General features: G+C 43.4%; 2 protein-coding genes across 2 annotated transcripts in view; both read right to left on the bottom strand.

The window, feature by feature from the left end:
* TTC39B (tetratricopeptide repeat domain 39B) overlaps positions 1 to 320 on the bottom strand; it is a 128,835-nt gene extending 128,515 nt beyond the window's left edge. The window contains 2 exon segments of the mRNA XM_027047187.2: positions 77 to 280; positions 282 to 320. Coding sequence (XP_026902988.1) covers positions 77 to 280; positions 282 to 320 — 243 coding nt within the window.
* Positions 321 to 490: 170 nt separating this feature from the next.
* The window catches only part of LOC113595873 (rho-related protein racD-like), a 36,392-nt gene continuing 22,348 nt past the window's right edge, over positions 491 to 14,534 (bottom strand). The window contains exons 2-5 of the mRNA XM_027047073.1: positions 8,177 to 8,316; positions 6,195 to 6,272; positions 5,650 to 5,730; positions 491 to 610 (exon numbers count right to left, since the gene is read on the bottom strand). Of these exons, the coding sequence (XP_026902874.1) occupies positions 491 to 610; positions 5,650 to 5,730; positions 6,195 to 6,272; positions 8,177 to 8,316 (419 nt within the window). The remainder of the gene's footprint in view (positions 611 to 5,649; positions 5,731 to 6,194; positions 6,273 to 8,176; positions 8,317 to 14,534) is intronic.

The raw sequence follows: 14,534 nt of genomic DNA, 5'->3' as shown, positions 1-14,534 counted from the left end.
GGCCGTCCCTGCCGGGCTCGCTCATCCCTCCCGGACTCCAGGGACAGACAGTACCCGCACCCCCACCAGCCAGTACCTCGTCCGCCTCCAGCTCTGCTCCGTTGCCTACGAGCGCCATGTTCCTCCTCAGGCTGCAGCCACCCAAAACCCAGACAGGGAGCTCAGAGCCTGCGAGGTTTCTCGACTCGGGACTCAGCCCAGCGCCGGTGAGGGAGGAAAGGGGCGGCCCCGGGCTCCCGCCGGGTCGCGGGCGGGGCCAGCGCCGAGCTGAGCGAGTGCTTTCCCCGCCCCCGGCGCCCGCAGACTAGCAGAGCATCCATTTCCCTAGCCCGCGCCAAGCGGCCCGCCTCGCCGCAAGCTCCGCCCCCCGCAGGCCTCGCCCCGCCCCCCCACGCGACTCAAACTGAAGAGTTAACCAGGTTCCCGCAACGAGTCTCCGCCCCCCGAGTGGGCGGGGTCACCCGTGGGTAGGGTCACTTGGTGGGCGGAGTCATCTCGCAGGCTGAGACTTCGGTGGTTTGGCCCACGTTCTGGGCGGGTGCTTGCCGGGGCCCAGCATAGTGAGCTCTGCCGAGGCGTGGGGGCGGGAGAGGATGGGGCTCTTGGTAGCCTGGAGGCAAGAGAGCGCCTAGTTGACGAGGTCGAGGGCGCGCTACTCTACAGGCCGATGGAAGCGTCCACCTGGTCCGTGGGCCGATGCCAGTCCGCTTGCGTCGCCACGTGAGACTCACAGATAATGGGGACCAGAGGGCAGCCCTGGGTCACTCAAGATCACCTGTCACCCAGAGGCCTCTGTCACGCCACGTGCCCAAACACTACGTCAGATAGAGGCACGCTGTGTTTACTTCTGTGTGCGTCTGAAAAATAAAGGAAAATCCACGGAACAGATATTTATATAATTTGGAGCTCCTCTACCCCTCCTCCCACTCCCCTGTCTCGATTATGTCCGCATAACATCCCACACTGACTTTTGTGGCCCCAAACACATGTATCTAATTCATGCTTGAACTGTAAGCTGTATGAGGGTTGAAATGCTGTCCACTTCAAGGCTGTATCCTCAGCACTAGAACAGTGCCTTGCACATAATAGGTACCCAACAAATATTTGCTGGACGAGTTTAGAAATTCATTCTTGCTTCTAACATGTAATAATTAAACTATCCAACTAGAAAATTAAAAGCTATATTTTTTAGGGTTGGGGTATTTTTTGTCTGCTTTGTTTTACACACAATCAAATTCGCCAAGTTTAATTCCATGACAAATGTTTACAAAACACCATCCCAAAAGTTCCCTGTGCTCCTTTGCTCTCATTCATACCCCCTCCATGGCCTCTGGCAACCACTGGTCTACTTTCTATCACCATCGTTTTGACTTTGCTAGAATTTCCTATAAATTGAATCATAGAGCATGTGGTCTTTTGTGTCTGGTTCGTGAAAGGCTATTTAATGGTCATCCAGTGATAATCATAAAAATAGCTAACATTTGTTGAGTACTTACTATAGGTCAGGACTATGCTGAGCACCTCATACATATCTCATTTATCCTTCATAACCCCATGAAGTAGGTACTAGTATACTACAGATGAATAAATTGAGGCTCAGAAAGTTAAGTAACTTGTTTGAGGTCAAACAGCTTTAAGGCAAATAAGGATGCCTGAATCTGAGCTCCGGCAGTCTGACTTCAAGGGGTAGCTGTTAACCATTGTTCTGTACTGCCTCCAGCCACTCTCCCTCTCTTTCTCCTTATTTGTTTCAGTAAACCAACTGCCCACACATGTCTATTACACATGTTTTCAATAAATCCCCTTTGTATCCTTGAAACTTGCTCTACAATGGTTTCTATCCCATGAACAATGAAAAAAATAGGTTAGATTGTCCTGATGGTTGCACAACTCTGAATTTTCTACAAATCATTGAATTGTATGCTTATGGGTAAATTTTATGGTTATCTGTACTCTCAATAAGGTCATTTTTTTAACTGGTCATCTTCTCTCTTTTTTTTTAATGTTTATTTTTGATAGGGAGATACAGAATCTGAAGCAGGCTCCAAGCTGTCATCACAGAGCTAGAAGCAGGACTCAAACTCCCATGATCTGAGCCAAAGTTGGACACTTAACTGACTGAACCACCCGGGAGCCCCAACACCTTCTTTAAAAAAAAAAAAAAAAAAAATTAGTTATTTATTTTTTAGAGAGAGCGAGCCAGCAGGGGAGGAGCAGAGGGAGAAGGAGAAAGAGAATCTTAAGCAGAATCTGAACAAGACGACCCAGGGCCCAATCCCTTGGTCCTGAGATTATGACCTGAGCCAAAATCAAGAATAGGTCGCCTGACTGAGCCACCCAGCTGCCCCTGGTTAACACATTGTTTGGGTGCTCTTAGAATCAAATATATGGGCTAGAAGGGAACTAAGAGTCTTTTAATTCCAATATGCCTGAAAATTTCCATTCCTCCTCCCCTCCACCCTCTTTTCTGTTTATGCTTCACTTTCTGAGGCTAGATTCCCGTCTGGGTCCAGATTCTACTCTATTACTCACACATGATTCCACTTTTTAAAGTTCATTGGTTCCTAAATTAATATCACATCTTTTTGACGTGAAACCATCTCATTGGTGGCTTCTCCCTCTCCCATATGCTTTGTTATTGTCTTACAAATTTCATCTCAAATTTTGAAGAGATACAAAAAACTTGGCTCTAGATTTGTAGTATGTTGATGTTATAATGAGAATCAAGTCCAATTTTTTAGGAAATCTATTCTTATAAGGTTTGGTGGGTTTTCTTAAAAAATCAGGGATCAAATCTGAAGCTCTGTATGTTTTTTTTTTAAACAGTTAACATTTTAATGTATATTCTTAGAGGTTTTCTATGCTTAACATACATTGTTCCAATGGAATCATTTGGGGTTTTTTTTTTTGTTTTTTATTTTTTAATTTTATTTGAAACCAGGTTAGTTAACATGTAATGTAATTGTTTCAGGAGTAGAATTTGGTGATTCATCACTTACATATAACACCCAGTGCTCAAGGCTCTGTATGTTTTAAATTCACGTCACTAGATAAGCAACACTCATATTTCTAAGGAAGCCAGCTGTAAACACTAAATGAATATGTTCTAGCCACTGGAACATCTAATCAAATTTGCTTTGCTCCTGGCAGATGCCAACTTTCTCTGCACATGTAGGATTCTACGAGATCATGAGTCACAAATATAAAACAGATTCTTTCAAAAACCAGAATGGATTCATTTTTGCCACAGAATTCATTGCCAGTTTGCTGATAACATTGTACTCTTAACAGTCAAGTGAGATACTCAAATATTTCATTTCCCAAAAGTAACTAGTATAGAGATTAAGCAAGAGCAAGTGCTTGATTTTTTTTTTTTTTGAAGGCACACCTACTGACAGCTGTTTGGATTTCAAAATAATTCTAATATTGCTCACAATCTTATCTTTGGCATTAACAGATGGAGCATTTTTTCGTTGATAGTTGATTTAAAAAGAAGTTGCATCTTCATCATTTGTGTAGTGGGAATTTTGTTTAGAAACAAAAATTTTTAGATGACCGTAACCACGAAATAAGTGCTCATTGTAAATTGCACATTTGTTAATGGCTTTGTCTCACATTCATATCTTAGCTCCTGGAGGAGAACTTTCCCTTCTAACATAGCCTCTCCCTCTCAATTACACGCTCCCATGTCCTCCTAACTATAGCACTTTTTCCTATCTGAACTATCTTGCTCATTTGTTTATGTGTTCTTGGTCTATCTCCCTCAACAGCAACACCTACACAGACACTGCAATGTAAACTCCCATCAGGAAAGGAACCCTGTGTTTTGTGTTTATAATAAAACCCCAGTGCTCAAAACTTAAAACAGATACTTAATGTATGGTTAAGTGAATAAATGAAAGTATAAAAAAGTATAAAGTATAAAAAAGCTCATAGTACACAGAGCATTTTGTTTAGGCCTCGTAAAGCCAATGCTATAGCATAGTAAGTTTTTGTAAAGAGGACAGAACCAGTAATAATGAGGGACATTAAAGATGGCAAATTACGTGAAATACAAAAAGTAAATACTGTTTTTCTTAGGATAATGTGCAAAGCATGATAACTGTCTCTGATGCCAACTCATTTTTTCAAAATTATATAAGCATTTAGAGTTCCCTCCATGACCTAAAAGGGATTAATTCATGTCTCTGGGAGACGCTTAAACGCTAGGGGAAGAAAACTCATCATTTAGTGGAGACTGAAATATCCCTTAAGAATATCCCTATTCTATGGGGCGCCTGGGTGGCACAGTCGGGTAAGCGTCTGACTTCAGCCAGGTCACGATCTCGCGCTCCGTGAGTTCCAGCCCCGCGTCGGGCTCCGAGCCTGGAGCCTGTTTCCGATTCTGTGTCTCCCTCTCTCTCTGCCCCTCCCCCGTTCATGCTCTGTCTCTCTCTGTCCCAAAAATAAATAAACGTTGAAAAAAAAAATTTTTTTTTAATAAAAAAAAAAGAATATCCCTATTCTAGGCATTTTGGAGCTGGGTCAACATTCAGTTTACCAGTTTATCAGTTCTTTGTTTTAAATATATATGTAAATATATATATTTATACATTATATATTTTTTATGTTTCTAAAATCTTTCCAGTCATCTTCCTATTTATTTTCCCTATGTCTCTTTAAATTATATTAATCTCATTTTTTAAATTTTTTTAATATTTATTTATTTTTGAGAGACAGAGAGAGAGACAGAACGTGAATGGGGGAGGGGCAGAGAGAGAGGGAGACACAGAATCCGAAGCAGGCTCCAGGTTCCCAGCGGTCAGCACAGAGCCCAATGCAGGGCTCGAACCCACAAACTGCAAGATCATGACCTGAACCAAAGTTGGACGCTTAACTGACTGAGCTACCCAGGCACCCCTAATCACATTTTTTTCAGATGAGGAAAGGTATTTAAAGGGAAATGACTCTGGGCGCCTGGGTGGCTCAATCAGTTAAGTGTCTGACTCTTAGTTTCAGCTCAGGTCATGATCTCATGGCTTTGTGGGTTTGAGCCCCACATTGAGCTCCACACTGGCAGGACGAAGCCTGCTTGGGATTTTCTCTCTCTCTCACGCCCTCTCTGTCCCTCCCCCGCTTGTGCTGTCTCTGTCTTTCAAAAAAAATAAATAAACTTTAAGAAATTAAATTAAATTATTAAACTAAATTGAGGGAAATGACTCAACAAAGGCATGTGCCCTTTCCCCCTTCTGCCTCTCCTCCTTCCCACAGCCCGGAAGAGAGATGTGACGGTTGGAGCTTCTGCTGTCCTATTGAACCATACCTTGAGAATGGAAGCCAAAAATTAGCATGGTGGAATAAAAAGACAAAAGGAGTCTGGATTCCTGATAACAGTGGAGCTGCCCCAAAAGTACCAATCCCACATTTACGTTACGTGAACGATAAATCTGTTATTATCTTGCTTAAGCTACCATTATACTGAGTTTTCTGTGATATGCAAACAAACCTAAATCTAAACGTACATGTGTCTAATTCAAAGTGTTATTAGATGCTCCACATACCTTCCCACTCATCTAGCTAAAGTATTTGTAACTTCCAGTCGGTGTGGGCTTGGACAGGTGGGCTTGGAGCAGTTTGGCAGCCCAGGTACACCTTCCCTCCTGAGGATACCTCCCCCAAGTCCTCTTTCTCTGGGCAATGTTGGGCCTTCTTTTCTGGCGTATCTCCCTTCACATTGCTGGAGTCTTTGTCCTGGAAGTCCAAAAATTTTCCTCTTTTAGTCCCAGCATTTGCAACACTTCTCATTGGGCCCTTTGGGTTTATACCAGGCGGTTCCTACACTCAGCTAGAGGAGGAGTCACAGACACAAACCTTCTCCATAAGGCTTACATGCGGTGGGGAGCCTGTGCTGACAGTTCAGAGCCTGGAGCCTGCTTCGGATTCTGGGTCTCCATCTCTCTGCCCCTCCCCACTTGTGCTCATGCTCTCTCTCTCTCTCCCTCACTCTCTCTTTCATTCTCTGTCTCTCTCTCAAAAAAATACGCCTTGGAAAATTTTTTTAAGACTTACATGTAGCAACATCTATATTCTGAAATCAGTTTTGACTCAGCACTATAGTAATTAGCTCTAAGTGTCTCAAAAGCAGTGATTCTTAAACTTGAGCATGCAACAGAATTGTCTGGAGGGCTTGTTAAAACACAGATTGCTGGCCCAACTGCCAGTCTCTGAATATCTAGGCACAGGGTGGGGCCCGTTTGCTGCTGCTGCTGCTGCTGCTGCTGCTGCTGCTGCTGCTAATTCAAGAACCATGCCTTGAGAACCACTGTTCTAAGTTGTGGTAAGCAACTTGAGTCCTTTGGGCACAAGCAGCCTACCCGCCAGATAGAGCCCCCCCCCCCCCCAAGAGTTCAGGATGAGAAACTAGGAAAGTGCTTTTTGCTGCTACTTAGGACACAAGGTCTAACATTAACATGCCATCTAAATGAAAGTCTGTGACAGTTTTCTCCTTGATAGTCTTCCCACAACTACAAAGTCTAGGTGGTAAGAATATCCCTTTATTTTCCATGGGATTCAATAAAACCACTTTCATATCATTTTTCACACATTTTATTTTTATTTTTATTTTTTATTTATATTATTTACTTATTTATTTAATCCTAGTTGACCGGTGCAAAAAAAAGGTAGATGCATGGGGGCATGGGTGGCTCAGTCGTTAAGCGTCGAACTTCACTTCCGGTCATGATCTCACAGATCGTGGGTTCGATCCCCGTGTCAGGCTCGGTGCTGACAGTTCGGATCCTGGAGCCTGCTTCAGATTCTGTGCCTCCTTCTCTCTCTGCCTCTCCCCCACTTGCTCTCTCTCTCTCTCTCTCTCTCTCTCTCTCAAAAATAAATAAACATTTTAAAAAATTAGGGAAAAAAAAGCCGGTCACTGCTCCAAGTGAGCCTGACTCCTACCCAGATGTCAGACCACCTGTGGTAAAGCCTCATCTCCTAGCTCCTTGAGACGTGGATTTGTAACCTTTGAACAATGCACTTCAATTCTTGCACGTATTTTGGGCATGTCAAATACAGAATAGGGTGTTATAGTACATAAATGCTGGAATTCTAGTAGCTGTACTGAAAGAAGCCATCCTTGACCTTCAGTTATGATGGAGTGTGGGTGGTGAGTGGAAGGAGCCAAGTAGGTCATTTTCCATGTTCCCAAATTCCCAGCTATCGCAAGTAATTTCCCTCACCATGCTATACCAGCTAATGTGCTTCTGGGAAGAAAAAGACTTTGAAGGGAAATCATTTATGCTATTCGATATACTTGGTACTACCTGTATACTGTCTCTTTGATGTTTCCAGCTGACTTGGAATTCCCTGTTGGTTTCCCAACAGACAGCTTTATCTGGAAACACATTTAAACATTGAAAAGCAGGCTCCCGTAGTCAATAACACAACTTTGTATGGTGACAGATGGTAACTAGACTTACAGTGGGGATCACTTCGTAATGTATAAAAAATATCAAGTCATGGGGTGCCTGGGTGGCTCAGTCGGTGAAGCATCCGTTATTGATTTCAGCTCAGTCATGTTCTCATGGTTCATGAGATCAAGCCCCACATAAGGCTGTACGCCGACAGTGTGGAGCCAGCTTGGAATTTCTCTCTCTCTCCCTCTCACTGCACCTCCCCGCCCCAGCTCACATTCTCTCTCTCTCTCTCTCTCTCAAAATAAATAAACATTAAAAAAATATATATCAAGTCACTACGATGTATACCTGAAAGTAATAGGATAACATATGTCAATTATCCTTCAAATAAATAAATAAATAAAAGGGAGGGAGGGAGGGAGGGAGGAAGGGAAGGAGAAAGAAAGGTAGAAAGGGTGGGCTTCAGGGTGATGGCTCTCAGGTGTAGCCTGGGATCCTCTGACCACCTCAGCTGTGCATCTAAGGTCAGAGGCAGCACAGTATTATTTCTGCAGGTCTGAACTGCTCTCTCGTCTCCTAAGCACTTTGATGACAGTCCTGTGAGGTAGGCAGGGCTTACATTACACATGAGAAAACTGAGGCTCTCAGATGACTGGCCCCAAGTCACTACTGAGTGGGATATACCATGTGAAGTCCCTTTGCTGAAAGGTATTTTTCAGGGATATAACCATTGCCTGGAGGCAATTAGGAAAGGTTTACATACCCCAAATCTGCCTCAGTACCACGAACATGTCCCAGAAATTTGTGAGCTCCCCTACCACCCGCCTCCCACCATACTGGCCATTAGTTTTGTCATTATCAGGCAATTCCAGGCCTTTGGGGACATAGACCCTTGGCAGACTCAAAATGTACTTTAATGGCACTGTTCATGCACAAGGGATCAATAAAAATCATAGATGTCACACTGCAAAGAAGGCTGAAATAAGCCCAGAGAACTACTTCCTGAGGCTAACAACTCTTGACCCAAAAAAACCTACCTAAATGCACTGAAGAGAGACCCAAAGAAGGTAGATTCTGAAGCTGTTGGGGTCTCATACTTACTCTGTGACTTTCTTGTTTTTTTATGGTTTTAGCCAGAGGACAATCTGTACAGTCGAACTGATTCACAGAAGCTGAGGACAGAGTGCAGAGCCACCACCGCAGCTGGAAGCCGAGAAGAGTTACCCAGGAAAGGGAAGGGGTAGAGGGGAAAGCGCCGACTTCTGGGGGCATGAAATCTTGCCCCGATCTCTGACTGTCCCCCAAGACCATGCACATGTGAGGCCAATGCCAAGTGGCCTGGCTGATCTTAAAAGAGCAGAAATGAAATTTCAGCAGCCACTGGCTGCAGGGGAAAGAGTGTTTATGTTCATGTCTAGCCAAGTCAACCGATTAAAACATAAGTGACCTTGAAGATTACTTCATAATGTATGTAAATGTTGAATCACTGTGTTGTACATCTGAAATGAATGTAATACCATGGATAAACTATGCTTCATTAAATAACAATAATAATAATTCAATACTCTTCAGGGGATCTAAAAGAATCCAACTCAAACTCTGGCATATTTGATTCTAAAAACCATCTTCCTCACGGGGCCCCTGGGTGACTCAGCTGGTTGAGCAACCTACTTGATTTCTGCTCAGGTCACGATTCCACCTGCGATGGGCTCCACGCTTAGCATGGAGCCTGAAGAAAGAAAGAGAGAGAGAGAGAGAGAGAGAGAGAGAGAGAGAGAGAGAGAAAGAAAGAAAGAAAGAAAGAAAGAAGTGAGGGAGGGAGGGAGGGAGGGAGAGAGAGAGAGAGAGAGAAAGAAAGAAAGAAAGAAAGAAAGAAAGAAAGAAAGAAAGAAAAGAAAGAAAGAAAGAAAGAAAGAAAGAGGGAGGGAGGGAGGAAGGGAGGAAGGAAGGAAAAAATACTTTTAAAAACTATCTTCCTCACTGCTGCACTTTATCTCTTTATACTCTATTTAAGGGATCTCTTTTCAAGCATTGTAGGTGGTGAATGGGAAAATTAGCACATCTTCCTTAAAAAAAATTGACAACAAGGATCGAGAGCTTAAAATTTTAGGGGTGCCTGGGTAGCTCAGTTGGTTGGGCATCCAACTTCCACTCAGGTTATGATCTCAGCTGGTGGGTTCAAACCCCAAGTTAGGCTCTGTGTTGACAGCTCAGAGCCTGGAGCCTGCTTTGGATTCTGCCTCTCCCTCGCTCTCTACCTCTCCCTCACTCGCACTCTGCCTCTCTTTCTCTGTCTCAAAAATAAATAAACATTTTTTAAAAAGAGTTTAAAATTTTGCATAACTTTGCACTCAGTAATTCTTCTCTATGGTCTTACCTTGTAGAAACAGACAAGAGTGCAAAGATATATGGAAAAAATTTTTAATTGTAACACTGCTTTTAAATTTTAAAATTGCCAGACCGGGGAGCCTGGGTGGCTCAGTCGGTTAAGGGTCCAACTTCTGCTCAGGTCATGATCTCACCGTCTGTGGGTTCGAGCCCCGCGTCAGGCTCTGTACTGACAGCTCAGAGCCTGGAACCTGTTTCAGATTCTATGTCTCCCTCTTCCTCTGACCCTCCCTTGTTCATGCTCTCTCTCTCTCTCTCTGTCTCAAAAATAAATAAATGTTAAAAAAATAAAAAATAAAAAAAATTTTTAATAAAAATAAATAAATAAATAAATAAATAAAATAAAATTGCCAGACCACCTGGGTGGCTCAGTCAGTTAATGGTCCGACTTCGGCTCAGGTCACGCTCTCGCAGTTGATGAGTTCAAGCCCTGCAACGGGCTCCGTGCTGACAGCTCAGAGTCTGGACCCTGCTTCAGATTCTGTGTCTCTCTCTCTCTCTCTCTCTCTCTCTGCCCCTCCCCCACTCATGCTCTGTGTCTCTCTCTGTCTCAAAGATAAAATGAACATTAAAAAAAATTTTTTAGTTGCCTATTAACTATCAGATAGATGAAGATAGAAAATTTGATAAAACATGTCGTAAAGGGTTATTATTGATAACGGGACTGTCACTGTTACAGTTCTAGGAAGGACAGGTTGGCAACAATCTACTAAAATTACAGAATGTCAACAAGCCCACATCTGGGAATTTATCTTGTGGATATACTCACCTATATGTAAAACTACCTGTGCACAAGGTTACTCACTGCAGCAATATTTGTGATAATGCAAGCTTGACAGCTAACTGGCCAACAACAGGAGATTAGCGAAATACTTTGCGATGCTTCCAAACAATGAGGTAAAATAAAATACATAAGAATAAGGAAGCTCTTTAAGCAATGATCCAGAATCATCTCCAAGATACATTATTTAAGTGAAATAAGCAAGGCACAAAACTGTGTTAATTGTTCCCCAATATTCTTTCACTCTTCTTCCACAATCCTCAGCCAGATATTTGGTCATCTGGAACCACTGCCTTTTCCGGAGTCCCCTACAGTTGGGCATGGCCGTGTGATTGGGGACGCTCCTCAATGAAGTGGGAGCAAAAACAGCTACATGGCAGTTTCCAGGACCCTTCCTTAGACCCAGGGGTTCTGTGACCCTTCCCTTTTTTCTTCATTGGATACACTCCATCCTGCTGCCTGGACGATGGATCGTCTCATGCTGGTTCATGATTATACTAGAAAGAATCTGCATTCTCCTTGAAACTTGGGCAAGTGCCAGTCCACATTCTCTCGGAATTTTACACACGGGAGAAATAAACTCCCATCTTAGTGCTTAAGTTACAGCTACTGTGGGTTTTGGTGTTAGTTGAAGTCGAACCTAACCCTAACTCTTACGCAGGTATAAATATTGCAAGGCTTCTGCGACCTATGACTAAATTGCCCTCCAGAAAGTCTGTGCCAAGTCGTTCCGCAGTGAGTGCTATGTGAATGGGGAGAGGGCTCTCTTTGCTACACTGGGCCGTGTCCCAGATGCCAGATGCCAGCTGTCTTCTGAATCCAGAGACAGAGAGAAAGGATCCACAAATGTGACGTGGATGCCAGGACAGGCAGAGGCACTAAGATGTTGCGACCAGCGCAACAAACACCGAGATCGGGGTCCTGAGGGTAGGGGGATATAAGAAAGAAAAGAGAAGAGAAGCCAGTTTGGGAACAGGAGGGTCCCCTGGGCTGATGGCCCAAGTGACGGCTTTATTGTTGCTGTACACAATCTTTTATATCAAGACTCTTATGGATCAGGTCATTCTAAGAATAAGCAGGTTTCACATGATCGCTGCCAGCCAAAACATTTAGTTCTGTGTACCTTGTGAACTTTCTAAACGGGTCACAACAAGACCTTGTTGATAGATTGCTAGCAAAACACGGTTCCCATGTTTGTTTCTCTTTGACCCGGGGTAGAAAAAGGGGGGTAACATTACTGCCAACACCCACAGACCACAGGCTTCAGGAATTAGCTTTCTCAGCCTTGACAAGGCTTTCGTATGCCTTTGCAAGTGGGGGAATGGGAGGGGGAACCACCGGGTTGGCTGAGTCAACAGGGAGCCGTTGCTCGACCTGGTTGGTCTCAGCCTGGCACCAGGGTCCGGCCTCCCACACTAAGACCAGCAAGAAGGAACTTCAAAAATCCAGGCTTTCCTTCCTGACACTGGTTTCACCTAACCAGCCTCCCTTCCTCTTTTCACTTTTGGCAGTTGCTGGAGCCCTTTGTTCTCTTCTATTCTGAGTCCCCTGCCATACCTGACCCAGACCTAGTCTCCAGTGGGAAACTAAGGATTTAGATACCGGCCCCCTCAAGCAGAGCAGGAAACAGCAGCAACCACTCCCCCAGTATCTGCTTCAGCCTGGTGAGTATAGCACTGGCCAGCAGGGGTGGGGCTCACTGACCCACAGTCGTGACTGGTATACCAAGCAGGAAACGATAAGATACGTACAAGCAGGAAGCAACTTAATTCTCTCTCTCCCATTGCCCTTCCTTGCTGGTTGTGTTATTTTCTGCTCCTACGGGGCAGGCGCCGTAGCTTGTAACATCACTCAGAGATGTTCTATAATCCAACCTCATAATCCTAAAACTCCAAATGTCATTCAAATTAAAACTTCCTCCCACCCCCTTTCAGGCTTTTGCAACGCAGGAAAACAGCCCGTTCTTACTTTTTCTGACTCTTCCTTCCCACCTCTGTCACTAGCTACACTTTTGGGCCCCTCATAGGACAGATGTTGGGGGATACAAACTTGCATTGACTGCTAAATAAATCCTGGGGATCTAATGCGCAGTATAGTGAATATAAATAACAATTTTGTATTACAATTGTCAAACTTGAGAATAGACGCGAAGTTAATTATTCGGACCACTAAAAAAAAATGATAATTATATAATGTGATTGAGGCACTATCCACTGGTACAATGGCAATTACATTATAATACATAAATGTATCTGGGGCATCTGGGTGGCTCAGTTGGTTAAGTGCCTGACTTCAGCTCAGGTCATGATCTCACGGGTCATGGGTTCGAGCCTCATGTCAGGTTCTGTGCTGACAGCTCAGAGCCTGGAGCCTGCTTTGGATTCTATGTCTGCCTCTCTCTTTGCCCCTCCCCTGCTCACGTTCTGTCTCTCTCTCTCTCAAAAATAAATAAACAAAAAATTGTTTTAAATGTATCAAATTAACATGTTGTACACCTTAAATGTATACAATACTATATTTTAAAAAAATTTTTTAACATTTATTTATTTTTGAGAGACAGAGAGAGACAGTGCATGAGCAGAGGAGGGACAAAGAGAGAGTGGAAGAGAAGGACAGTCCCCAGCTGCCTCTTCTCTTCTGCCAGAGTGGGGTAGAGAGAGGGCTGCACAGGACGCAACAACCCTCTCCTCCAATCAGTTTTACTCTTACTACTTCAGTGACCGCTAAGGAATTCTTAGCTTTCTCTTGTATCACCTTGAAGTGGGTAATAATTCAAGGTCACAGAGCAGATGTAGGAACTTGCTCCCTTTGCATGAGCCACAGAGTTGATCTAGTCTCTGCCTTGCCTGTAAGTGTGCCTTTGGCACACACTGTTTTATAAGCCTCTGGGACCTCCCGAACCAAAAGGCAACAAGAGCTATCACATTCAGCATCCTTTAGATACATATTACTTCTATATGCAGAGAATAATCTGGAAAGATACAGAAGAACCAGGTAACGCTGTTTGCCCCTGGGGAGAGAAATTGTCTATTGGAGAATTTGGGGTAGACACAAGAATTTTCAGAATACACTAAAGAGATACCATGCCAACATGTCTCCACTGCTTTTCTGGTAGACTATCTCTTAGTTTTAAATAACCAAACCTATGAGAACACACATATTTCTCAACACATTTTCATTTTCATTCAACGTCTACATATAAGAAAAAATTATATTGGCATTCCGCAAGTATTTTTCAGAAAAAGTCTTGAGTTAAATTCCAAAAACAATGGCTAAAATACCAGAATCTCATTTAAATGCTTTTGAAAAGTCTACTGAGTGTCAACAACAGGGGCCTCCCTCAAAGACGTTGCTGATGCAGAGACATTACCTCCTGCTAGACAGCTGTTGTTTACAACTATATTGTTTAGTGACATGGAACATTTTTCACCCTAACAAAATTGTTTGTTTAACTATGTCTTGATTATATTTTAAGAATTTAAGGCAGGGGCACCTGGGTGGCTCAGTCAGTTAAGCGTCCGACTTCGGCTCAGGTCAAGATCTCACGGTCCGTGAGTTCGAGCCCCGCGTCGGGCTCTGGGCTGACAGCTCAGAGCCTGGAGCCTGCTTCCGATTCTGTGTCTCCCTCTCTCTCTGACCCTCCCCTGTTCATGCTCTGTCTCTCTCTGTCTCAAAAATAAATAAACGTTAAAAAATAAAAATAAAAATAAAGAATTTAAGGCAATTGGGGTCAATATTTAATGCATTATAATTTTTTCACTTAATATAAGAAAACCTTGCAAGCATAATTCACTCTGGAAACATGTTTGCAATCCAAAGCACTTGTATATCAAAGCAAATTTCAAGAACCATTGGCTCAGTTGTGATCATGTGCCATTCGGCGTCACTTACTACTCATATTGCAAGACATTGCTCATTTATCAAGTTAAAATTTACTTATTAGAAATGTTTGCTCGTCTTGCGGGACACTT

Source organism: Acinonyx jubatus, chromosome D4 (assembly GCF_027475565.1).
Source record: "Acinonyx jubatus isolate Ajub_Pintada_27869175 chromosome D4, VMU_Ajub_asm_v1.0, whole genome shotgun sequence".
Classification (NCBI taxonomy): Eukaryota; Metazoa; Chordata; class Mammalia; order Carnivora; family Felidae; genus Acinonyx; species Acinonyx jubatus.
The sequence above is the reverse complement of the archived record's forward strand: the minus strand, read 5'-3'. Positions and strand labels throughout refer to the sequence as shown.